Here is a 13180-nt window from a genome sequence, read left to right as displayed (position 1 = left end):
TGTGTATATCTTTGATTTCAACCAGCATCTGCAGCTCTTCCTATATATCATAATAGTTGGAATCTCTGACACTTGGTACCCCTTTGTTCCTCAGTCCAAGGGATAATAAGCACCTGACAATATTTTGTCTAACCATTGTTAATATAAATTGGAAGGGAAGGTTTGGATTATTGAAGGTGCCCATGAAACAACTGGATTACTGCAAAAACCTTTACGGTTCCCATTCTTTCCAAGACTCACCACCGGGGATATTTCATTGGTGTCCTTTGATATAACCCAGAGAGACATTCAGTTGAAGGGGCAATTAGAATTGGCCATAAATGCCATTGCCTTGCTGGTGATATTCATATACTGCAACAAATGAAGCAAAAAACAATAAATGAAGATATTGTCGCTCTATGCACTGGTACTATGCAGCTTTATACTATTAATCACATGTGCTGGGAATAATGACATTGACAATGGGAGGCTGTAATAGTTAGAATGATGACCGTGATAGTTATAATGATTGCAGGCAGTGACAGATAGGACACTACATTGACACTGACAGACAATCATAGAACCAGTGACAACACTGGTGAATGGCAGCAGGACACTCAGAGACAGTCAGAATGTATTATTCACATTGGCAGACAATGATGGTTAAACTGGCAGGCAGGCAGTAACAGTCAGAATGGCAACATTGACGCTGGTGGGTATGTCTCTATGGCGACACCCGGGATAACAACATTGATACTGGTAGGTATGACAGTCAGAAAACTGTCTATGATAGTTACAGGTCTCTTTAAAACACAATTATCAGGACAAAACAGTGAAAGATTAAAAAAAACATGTGGGATGTTTTACAGTGTGTGACCTGTGGTAACTCTGGTGCATTGCATGGGAGTTGTCAAGAACAGCAGTGAGGAGGGGGACAAGTTTAATGTAATGAAAACATTTCAAAGCAACTTATCTCTGGCGTTCTGTCATACAACATGGATCTTATCAAAATAATCAACTGTCCTGTGGAATTACGTTGAGAAAAAGAAATGGAGGGTGTTTAAAATGAACCCATAAAACATTTTTATTAATCACATTCCCTGAATATAAGCGGACAAATTTTGAGCATATCATATTCAGTGACAAGGTCCAGAAAATTCACAGTGGATCACAGATAGTTAAAAATCCCATGAGGATGTTAATAAAAATTACAAAATGAAAACCAGAGATCAGCAGGTCAACCAGGCAGCAAACTCTCCAAGAGCTTAAAAAAGCACTTCCATTCTGGTAAAGCTCTGATACTTTCAACTACATTAGCGGACTATAATTCTGCTACTTGAGTTCTCTGTGAACCCACTTAAAAATGTCCAGATATGTCAACAATATGAATTTCACATGCCTCGACTCTTTTTTACGGCCATTAAAAAAGCACTTAAAATTTATAAGGCCAGGCTACTTTAGCGGCTAACTTCAGGCATGTGGGCTGAGCAACAAATTATTTTCCAGAAGCCATGACTAATAAATCCCGGTCAGTATGAAGCTCTCCCTATTGATAGGTCTCATTAACTCCCCCCACTTTCTCCCACTTTCCTTCCTTGCTTCTCCTGCCTTCTGTGTCAGTTTAGAAATCCCTTCATCCATCCAAATTCTCTGAACACGGAATAACAGTGGCCATTGAACAATTATCATCATTGGTAATCACTAAAAGTCGAGTAGGGTTGTCCTACTAGTGGATCCTTTCTGTTGGTCTTGAGATGACCGATCCTGGAGCTACAGACTTTATTGCAGTGTTGGCATGAATGAGTGCTATTGGTGTTGGGCCTTCTTGGTGTTGAGTTTCTCATTTCATTACTGGCGCTGAACAACAACCAGGAATAGAATCTATTATATTTCCTTCACCCAGAAATCAAAGTCCAACTGAAATGCCACATCGCATATCTCCCCATCCATTAGCCAGAAATAATAGTGACAATATTAATGAAGAAAGACTTAATATATTTCAGGAGACATTCTCCAGTCCACTATTCTAGTGTAGGTGATGACCTGTTTATTCTGAGTGAGTTAAATACCTCGACTAAATTGAATGCGAGGGATTAGCATTAAGAGTTTAACAATTAATATAACTCAAATTGATTTAAGTCGGAATATAAGGACCCTACTATTGAGTCTTTTAAAGCTGCTCTGCCAATGAAATAGATTATGATTGATCTGTAATTTATCCTTATTTGCTCCCTTAGGTCACATAAGTCTTAATATCCTCACTTAACAAATAAAATCATCAATGCCTTTTTGTACTATTATTATCTGGTTACCTAGTATTTATTGATTATTGTAAATGTACTTGTGTGTTATTATATTAATGGTCCTGCAAAGCTACAGCAAGTAAAAATCTCACTGTTCTGTTCCTGATGCATTTGGCAACTAAACACTTGCCTCTTGGAAGCCTTGACCTTTAAATATTCAAAGCGATGTCTCCAGTAGAAAATTTGTGAAAGAAGGTTCTAGATACTCCTGTGTGAAGAAGTGTCTCTCAATGCCCTGAACGCCATGATTCCAGCTTTAAAATGAATGACCTGATCATGGAGTCTCTACCAGGGAAAATAATTTCTCTCTATCGAAATTCCTAAACTATATATGAATTAAACAGTTACAGTCTTCTAAATTCAATAGAATGCACGCTTAGTCTGTGCAAATTATTCTCAAAATCTACCTGTCGTAAACTGCTTATTTCTTTCCTGATTGTAAATCTTTTTTTTTTATTTCTCAGGATGTGGAAATGGTTTGTGAGGTTAAAATGTATTATACTCCTTAAACAATCTTGTGGAGTTGTGGTGTACAATCTTCGTGAGCTGATGCAATGGTTTGGTACATGTTGACAGTTGTCTATCGTCATAATTTACCATCTTGATATCATTTGGTAACTTCCGTCTCTCTACTTCGTCCAGGCGAATGTTTCCGAGTTACAAGGTGAAGGTTACCGGGATGAATCCAAAAACCAAGTACATTCTGCTGATTGACATTGTGCCTGCAGATGATCATCGATATAAATTTTGTGACAACAAGTGGTATGTACTTGAAACTTGAATCTTCCAAGTCATTATGTATCAATAGATACTTGGAGCAAAGGCAGTCTCTTTGTTCTTGATTGTGGCCAGGGGAAGCTTTAACGCTGAAGGTGCTCCTATAAATTAATAAATGACAGTGACTAGAAGGATCACCTCGTTCCAGCAAATCTGTGGCTATTTGACCGTAAAGAGAATCACAAGTGACCCCAAGGTTTTTGCTAATTAGTTAGCCACAAATGATGAGTGGGCATCTGAATCTACTGGACACACAGGAACTGCAGGTGATGGAATCTTGAGTAAAACACAAAGTAACTCAACAGGTCAGGCAGCTGCTTTGGAGGGAATGGACAGGTAACGTTTCATTTTGGGACCCTTCTCCAGATGCTATTGAACAGAGAATTGTACAGCACAGGCACGTCTCTTTGGCCTACAACGTTGAACATGATGCAACATGCTCTTTGCTACCTGCAGCTGATCCATAAATCTCCATTCCCTGCATTTCCCTGTGCCTATCTAAAAGCCACTTAAATTCCACTATCATATCGGCCTCCACCACCACTTTTGGTGGCATATTCCAGGCACTCACCACTCTCTGTTTAAAAACTTGCCCCACACATCTCCTTTCACCTTTGCCCCAATAGGCCATTGCCCAGTCCCCCCACTGGATGATAGCCAATTTGTCCCATTCCCCTGCTCTAGTCTTCCAGGATTATAATTTCTGCGTTTATCCAAGTCCTTTGAACATGTTTTTGCTGAATGACTAGTCCATGGATTCCAGACCCTATCAATCTGCTGCATAGAATAAATGTTTCCTTCTGTCACCTTGTTATCAATAAATCAATCTCCTTTTGGTATCGACTGTCTGGCCAGAAAATCACAGCATACTCACTGCCTAGGGTTCCATACGACACTATTATTATTATTATTATTATTATTATTATTATTATTATTATTATTATTATTATTATTATTAATGTTTAATATATTATGTGTCATTCCTAACTGTCACTGTATGTCATGTTGTCACTTGCGGGCAGAGCACCAAGGCAAATTCCTTGTATGTGAATACTTGACCAATAAACTTATTATTCATTCATTCATTCACATTTAACAGCTGCTCATTTTGTGCAGGATGGTGGCTGGAAAGGCAGAGCCGGCCATGCCCGGGAGGCTGTATGTGCATCCGGATTCACCAGCTACGGGGGCACACTGGATGCGGCAACTCGTCTCCTTCCAGAAACTGAAACTGACTAACAATCACCTGGATCCATTTGGGCATGTAAGTGAGCGAACATTTTGGGCAACGTTTTTTGATCTTGGTAGTGGTTAATTATTGTCATGCCGACCCTGATACAGTGATACACTTCATTTTACGTGCTACCCATATATATCATAAGTGCATGAGTACCTCAGGTAGTGTTAAAGAGAAAATAAACAGCGCGCAGAATTTAGTGCCACAGCTGCAGAGAGAGTGCAGAGAATAATAGTGCAAGGGGCACAATTAGATAGATTGGAAGATTGGGAATTCGTCTTGAGTATATCAGAGGTCCATTCAAGAGTCATGATCAATTCCTCTTTAAGTGAAAGAATAATATCGCCTTGCTTCCACTATCAATTCTTCATGATCTTACGCCTGTTACTCTAACAGGAATGTTATCAACTCTTTCATTGGTTGTTTAAAGCATCAACCAACTGAATAAAGATTACAGGAGTATCTCTAAAATGCTTACCTTACTATAAATCCTTTCACATTCTTAAGCAGTATCCATGATTCTTTACTGTGTGGATGGGGCACCTTTGAAGAGAGGTCATTATCTGACGTGGGAACAAGAACATTTGAGCACATCAAGATCCCTCACAAGGTGACATGATAGTGACCAGATAATCCGTTTCAGGGATATTGAATGGGGATAAATACTGGCCAGGAAGTCATGAATAAATCTTTCAAAATGCTTTTCCTTTTACCGGAGAGGGGCGATGACCAGGGTGCCCAACAATGTTATGCTCCCTTAAAGCAGCAAGTACATGCTCAGGCCTCCGCCTCTGGCGAGAGTATTCCCCTTTTGTATCTACAATATCTTCGGTGTAAACCAGCATCTGCAGTTCCGTCCTACACATTTCATCTGCTCCACCAATGTTTACATCTCCAATCATGAACGCTCCATTCTAGTAGAATTATATTATATACATCATAAATGTTCAGGCAATATCTTTAAGTCCCAGTGTGCAGCACGACTTTTTCCATGTCTTTGATCTCGTTTGGTAGACACAAAATGCTGGAGTAACTCAACGGGACAGGCAGCATCTCTGGAATCAAACATAGCTCCTTAATATGGTCTCGACTGTATCAAGTCTGAAGTTCAATCACCTTTCCAATTGTGCTCTTCATTGATTTAAAGATACAGCAAGGAAACAGGTTCTTCACCCTATGGAGTTCCCGCCAGTTCTATGTTATCCCATTTTCGCATCTACTTCCTTCACACTGAAGGCAATTTACAGATTGTAATTAATCTACAAACCTGCACATCTTTGGGATGTGGAGGAAACCGGAGCACCGAGGTGAACCCCATGTGGTCACAAGGAAACATGCAAACTCCACACGGACAGCATTTCACACAAATAGCACCCGTGGTCAGGGTCAAACCTGGATCTCTGGATAATGATCATAGGTATTTCATGTCAGGATGCTATGTGATGTCACTGTGTAATTCTGTTAATGGCATAGGCATGAACTTTACATCAATACATATATAAGCAGATAGATGTCCTGAAGCAATCTGCACTCTGTGTGAATTTACAGCATGAAATTACCCTGTGATATAAGTGTGTGTTTAATGCATGAAATTATTTTGCCTCATTTAATAGCATTGAATTAAACCATCTATTTTCATTGATTAAAGGCTATGTTAAAATAGCATTCAAATGAACTTCATAAGTTGTTTTTAACTATTTTCACACTAACATTACAGTGCTCTATTTCAAAGTGAACGATTTAATGACTAATTCTAAGGTCTTATTGCATGGAGTGTAGATTTGAGATAACAATATTACACTGAAAAAGGAATTTAAAGTGATATGTCACAGTTCACATCCTCAACTAATTACAAAGGTCTTCATAGCCTTTGAACTACTGCAGATGAATGTCAACTATTCTGCACAGCAAGATCCCATAAACAGAAATAAACTGCTCGTGTATTTAGTTTGATGTTGGTTGAAGTGTAAACAATGGTGGGGATCACCAGAACACTGGTCTTCTTCTAGTCCTGCCCCAGCAGCTTTTAATTCAACCAAAATTACAGGGCTATCAGCTGACGTTCCATCCTCTATCAATGCCTACTTACTCAGTACAATACTAAAATGGCAGCTTATTTTCAATGCTGAAGTGGGCTTCTAACAATGAGGTACCAGGGCAGTCTTTCATTGATGGGTTGGCAGTGAAGAAAGTTAACAGCTTCAAATGTGTAAGAAGGAACAGCTGGTTTAAACTGAAGATAGACTCAAAAAGCTGGAGTAACTCAGCAGGACAGGCAGCATATCTGGAGAGGAATGGGTGACGTTTCGGGTCTGAAGAAGGGTCTCGACCCGAAACGTCTCCCAATCCTTTTCTCCAGAGATGCTGCCTGTCCCGCTGAGTTACTCCAGCTTTTTGTGCCTATTAACAGCTTCAAATGCCTGGCCATTAACATCTTGGTTGATCTGTTCTGGGCCCAGCACATGGATGTAATCATGATGAAGGCATGCCAGTGTCCGTACTTACTTAGAAGTTTAAAGAGGTTTGGCATGTCTTTGAATACTCCAACAAACTTCCACAGATTTACTATAGAAAGTATCACCGCTGATTGCATCCTGGCCTGGTATGGTAATTCCAATGCACAGGAAAGCCAGAGGCTGCAGAGAGCGGTACAGCCCAATTCATTGCAGGCATAGCCCTCCCTACTATTGAAAGCATCTACGTGGGGCACTGCCTCAACATCTTTTATCAAGGATACCCTCTTCTCACTGCTAATGTTACACAGGAGGTACAGAAACCTAAAGCCTAACACCACCAGTTCAGGTATAACTACATTCCTACAATGATCAGGTCCTTGAAATGACCTGCAAAACCCTAATCCTACCTCAGCAGTGTAATATCACTGACCTCCTCTTGTACTGCCATGGACATGTTTTCACTATGTGTTATTGCAGTGTCTTGTTTTTTTGCAGTCTTTTTCATTTCACCATTTTGTAGCATTTATTTATAATTTCTGTGTAATTTATGATTTTTTATGTATTTTCTTGTCTATGTGCCTGCGATGCTGCTGCAAGCAAGACTTTAAGGCCATTTGGCCCATTGGGTCTGCTCTGCTATTCGATCATGGCTGATCTATTTTGCTCCTCTCAATCCCACTCTCCCTTCTCACCACACCTTTAATGCCCTTATTAAACATGAAACTATCAATCTCCGCTTTAAAAATGCGCAATGCCTTGGCCTCCACAGCTGTCTGTGGCAATGAATTCCGTAGATTTATCACCCTTCTGGCTAAAGAAATTGTTCCTCATCTCCATTCTAAAGGTACGTACTTTTATTGTGAGGCTGTGCCTTCTGGTCCTAGACTCTTCCACTACTTGAAACATTCTCTCCATATCCACTCTATTTAGGACTTGGTGCAATTTTCATCTTTATAAATAATTTTCATTGTACCTGCACCAACACTGTAATTGTACATAAGGTAATAAACTGAACTTGATTTGACCCGACTCAGAATGAGGTCTGCAAATAAAAATATACTATTATGTTCCCTCTGACATTCATGTACGCCCAGACTGGAATTCATTCTGGAACAAGAATAATAATGCTGGGCATTCATTTTAATTCTAGTCAGACCTATGTAGACAGGACTGGAATTTTAGGATTTAACCTCACTCAAAGTGCCGTCTGCTGAATAAAAGATTAAATAAAAAATCTACTGCCATCAACCACATCTCTATAAGCAAGCTGTTATAACAGAGTTTGCGGATTATAAAATAAGTAAAGTGAGATTACTAGCACAGGCGTGAAGCTATGCATAACTTCTTGAGCAGTACGATTCAGAAAAATAATTCAGTTGGCAACTTTACTGGCAGTGGAAACTGAAAGGGTGGGAACTATAGCGCTGTACCTCTTGACGTGACCATTCCAATGCTCGCTCAACTGGCTCGTCTCTCATTCTCCATGGATCAGCTCGTCCACAATTCTCAAAAATGAAATCAACAGGCCACGAAGAAGAAAAACATTGCATTTTCTAAAAAAAATAAAGTCGGTCCATCAACTGTGAAATAGTGGAAAGGAGTTAATGCAGCACTGTGGCATGAGCAAAGAGCAGTCTGACACAAGGGAGCCCTGAAGCGCTTGCCTCATTGTATGTCCCCTCATTTGAGCTCATTAGGTCCTCAGTTTGAAAGGCGCAACCTTAATCTCATTGTCAGAATCACTTGCACCATTTGCAAATGATAAGAAAGGGGTTTGGAACGGAGGAAGCAAGCAGACGTCACTCTGTCGTCCAGACTAGACCTCATTGTGCCAAAGAAAAGCGAGTGACACAAGAGCAAATTTTTTCATTCATTAAACACTTCTGAAGGTGAATGTGTGCACCAGTTATTGGTTATTTACACTGAGCTTGGTACTTCTGCTATTTTCGGAGAGCACACTAAATGTGCGTTACGTTAAAACAATTCAGACAGCTTACTGGTGACTAAATATGCTGCTGATTATAATTTATTAATAGATGCAAGGAGGAGAGCAATTGACTGGCAAAGTTCATGCTTTCCTACTTTTTATATGTGCTCTTTCACTGTGAAATGGTTAACGTCTGCGTAAAAGTGTCATATACAAGAATTCAGCATTTGTAGTTTGCTCGGTACTTGAATGGGAATGTGCTGATTGATTCCGTTGACTATCAATGGGGAAGTTTCATACAATACTTCACATTTCAAGGTGCCTGATAGAAAGCGTGATCAACAGTGACCAGGAAATCCTTATGGTTTTTTAATAGTCTACACTTATGTGTAATGCAATATTCTGAGTTAAATTCCCTTGGTCATATCCTGCAATGTTGAAGGTCTGATTGTTATTCTTATTATTATTAAAGCTTTTACTTTGAAAGGACATTGTCAAAATGCAGAAGCAGAATTTTAGATGTGGAGGCATAAGGAACTGCAGATGCTAGAACCTTGAGCAAAACACAAAGTGCTGGAGGAACTCAACACATCAAGTGGTCTGAAGAAGGGTCCCGACTCAAAATGTCGCCTGTCCATTCCCTCCACAGATGCTGCTCAGGTTTGGACACGCTAGAGGCAGGAAACATGTTCCCGATGTTGGGGGAGTCCAGAGCCAGGGGCCACAGTTTAAGAATAAGGGGTAAGCGGAGATGAGGAAATACTTTTTCACACAGAGTTGTGAGTCAGTGGAATTCTCTGCCTCAGAGGGCGGTGGTGGCCGGTTCTATGGATGCTTTCATGAGAGAGTTAGATAGAGCTCTACAAGATAGCGGAGTCAAGGGATATGGGGAGAAGGCAGGAACAGGGTATTGATTGAGGATGATCAGCCATGATCACTTTGTAGGGCAGAATGGCCTACTCCTACACCTATGGTCTATTGACCCACTGAGTTCCTCCATCACTTTGTGTTTTGGTCATATGTAGGCATGATTGGTGGCAGGCTCTACGTGAGTGAACAGATGTGTTCTTCCAACAATCTTGGTGGTTATTTTTCTGGTACTAGTCCAATGCATCCTTACATCTTATCTTAATTTATTACTTCCGAGCTGCTAGTTATTAAATTGTATTGAGAACACTTATTGTATTTCACTTCTAGCAGAATAAAGCACACACATTAGCACTGTTCTTAAAATTTTTCTCTTAAAGACTATAACTTCAAGTTCAATTGTTTGGGTCTCAGCAGAAATAGGGATCATTAAAACTCAGTCTTGCCATTTTTCTGACCCTTTACTGGAGTTCAGTGGGAGGAGGGGAGGGGTGAACTTGGGTGAATATAACACCAGCCTTGGGCCCTATCCCCGTGCCATTCCGCACAATATTGAGGAGTGATATCTAGTGATTGGAAGAATTGCACAACTGTGTCCACACTTCCACTTTTGTGATGAGTTCTTGAAAAAGCGAGCAGTTGCAACTGACTCGAGGGCAGAACAACAATTTTACTGGGCATGCAAGACTCCCATGGGGACCTGAGTATTATTTTTTTAGGTAACTTGATCTTTGAGCTTGATACAATTTTGGCTGGATCCTTAGTGGAGTGACTGTGAGTCACTCTGCCTTGGTGGGCGCTAATAAGGCACTCGTGCAGATGGAATATACAATTGATTGTGTCCTTGGAATCTGAAAAAGGATCACTAGCATTTGGGATGACAGACCTATTGTTTGTTTTGCATGCCAGTTGATGGAACACATGAATTTGATTTTTTGCTCATTCCTTCACAATTTAATTTGCTTGTCATATTTTCCATTACGTGAGAATAGCATTTCCATGTTTTCTGCACCAGTTTCATTGGATGTAAAGTCAAAGATGTGATTTGCTGCTTCCTGGACTATGGCAATGTGCTTTACATGACAACTTGATATTTCTAGCACATGATAGTGGGACAATTCATTTACAGACTGTCTCTACTTTGGGAAGAACATTAACATTGCAGTAGTTGGGCAGGGGGACATTAAAATACATAAAAACGACTTGTCTTGTGATAGACCCTTCCATTTGTTCCAGTAGTGAATAGAACTGCCATAATATTTTACAGAGATCCTCTCATTGCTCTCCCTCTGTGATTTCTGCTGCTCACCGACCATGTTTTGACCCAAATGCACCTCTAGTCTTTGTCACTTACTCCACCCATCAGTCAATTAACTCCCCCACCTCATCCTTCCTCACCTGTATCCACCTATCGTTTGCCAGGCTTTGTTCAGTTCCTACCTCTCTTTTCCAGTTTTCTTCCCCCTATTATAATTAGTGTGAAGAAGTATCCTGATCTGAAACATCACCTGTACATTCCCTCCATAAATGCTGCCTGACTCGCTGAGTTCCACCAGTGCTTTGTGTTCAGCTCGAGATTTCAGCACCTGCAGTTCCTTATGTGTCCAAATTACTTTTTGAAGTGTTTCCCTATTCTGACATGAAATTGTGAGACTAAATCTGAGCACAGCTTTAACTAGATAATTTATTTTTGTGATCTTGAGTAGAAAATTAATTTCATCACAATGAAACCTGAGCATTTTCTTTTGAAAATTGCTGCAAGATGTTTTGCTTCCATCTGATAGAGCCTCTGATAAATTAACTATACATTGGAGTGTCCATCCATTGTGTCCAATATCTGGAGGAAGATGAGCCCATATTCTTCTGACTCAGGAGTTGATGTCAACTGAGCCCTGGCGGGCACCTTAGAGGTCACTGTCTGCAGAAAGTACCGTAGAAAAGTCAAATATCCAGCTACTCTACACTGCATAGTATACTGAATACTCTACACTGTATAGTGTATAGTCGAGAGAACATGGATAGGTGACTTTGGTCAGGGCCATGGGCAGAAATCCCAGGGGGGCGGACAGGGGGACATGTCCCCTCCATCTTTTGAGAGGTGGGGGTCAATTCCCCCCCCCCCCATGTTTTGTAATCTGGATTTTTAAATTCGGTGAAAAAAAATCTATTAAAAATCTCCGCTTTTCGCGAGACAGTGGGGGTGGAACTGATGATCGAGGACGCCGATTGGATGAGTCAGCAGGCAGTGGGGGGGCCGGGACATGGTGATTCAGCGCGATGATTGGAGGAGGGGGGTTTCGGTCAGAGGCGGAAGAAGGGGGGTGGGACTGTGGATAGAGCGTGGTGACTGGAAGGGGGAGATGTCCTGGTGGAGCAAAGATCATAGAGCGGAGCTTGAATTGGCCCGTTCGCGGGGCCTTTCATCGCCCAGCGCGGCTTAAAATCGGCCGCGGAATCTTCCATCGCCCCGCGGTCAAATTGCTGCGTCGAGACGATCGAGGCTCCCGATGTTGAAACCCCTGCCGAGCGTTGGAAGATTCCGTGGCCGATTTTAAACCGCGCCGAGCGACAAAAGGCCCCGCGAACGGGCCGATTGAAGCCCCACGATTCGGGGTGGACGAAGCTGCTGTTGCTGGAGTTCAGAGTCGGTCACCAACCAGCTCCCAATGTTATCGTCCACAGGGCCCACAGCCAAAGCCTCGCTTGTGTGTGTGTGTGTGTGCGCAACGCGTGGCCACTCAAAAAAAATTATGCCCCCCCCCCCCATGTTTTGATAGTGATTTCTGCCCCTGGTCATGGCCCTTATTCAGAGAGTCTAAAGAAGGGTCCCGACCCAAAATGTTCCCTATTCTTGTTCTCCAGAGATGCTGCCTGACCTGCTGAGTTACTCCAGCACTTTGTGTCTGAATATATGTTGGCTCCATTGTTTTCAATAAAGATCCAAATACCTGGAGCAAAGCTGGATTTCTGCCAGATACATGAGATAAGAGAACATGCCTGTAAATTACCTTTTCGTCTGCAAAGAAACCCAGATTCTGAAATGGTCTTGCAGCATTCCAAGCATTCTTTGGACTGTTGCCCTGTTGTTCTCTGGAAAAAATCAACAATAAAAATAGAGGTGACATTTAGCACTTGATATCGTTATCAAGCACTGGGCTTAGTTTCCTTGTCAGTAGTCAGAAGAAAAAGGATTCAAGCTCCACTTCAGAGGGAGAAGATTTAATAGGAACATGAGGGTCAACTTTTTCAAACAGATGGTCCTATGTATATAGAACAAACTGCCCGATGAGGTAATTGAGGCAGTATGATAACTACATTTAAACAGCATTTGAAGGCAGACACAAAATGCTGGAGCAACTCAGCCGAACAGGCTGCATCTCTGGAGAGAAGAAACGGGCGACACTTCTGGTCGAGACCCTTCCCCAGACTGACCAGACTTTTAAAAAGCATTTGGACAGGTACATGGATAGGAAAGGTTTAGTGGGATGTAGGTCAAACACGTGCAAATGGCACTATCGTACATGGCATTGGGCAAAAGATCTCTTTCCATGCTATCTGATTCGTGTGATTTTAACTGCTGGAGGAACTCAGCGGGCTAGACAGCATCCTTGGAGGGAAATGTTTATGATGGGCA

General features: G+C 41.4%; 1 protein-coding gene across 1 annotated transcript in view; it reads left to right on the top strand.

Annotated features, from left to right (window-relative positions):
* The window catches only part of tbx4 (T-box transcription factor 4), a 61181-nt gene that overhangs the window by 26429 nt on the left and 21572 nt on the right, over positions 1 to 13180 (top strand). The window contains exons 3-4 of the mRNA XM_055657709.1: positions 2925 to 3044; positions 4176 to 4323. Coding sequence (XP_055513684.1) covers positions 2925 to 3044; positions 4176 to 4323 — 268 coding nt within the window. The remainder of the gene's footprint in view (positions 1 to 2924; positions 3045 to 4175; positions 4324 to 13180) is intronic.

Source organism: Leucoraja erinacea, chromosome 28 (assembly GCF_028641065.1).
Source record: "Leucoraja erinacea ecotype New England chromosome 28, Leri_hhj_1, whole genome shotgun sequence".
Classification (NCBI taxonomy): domain Eukaryota; kingdom Metazoa; phylum Chordata; class Chondrichthyes; order Rajiformes; family Rajidae; genus Leucoraja; species Leucoraja erinaceus.
This window is presented reverse-complemented; position numbering and strand designations above follow the sequence as displayed.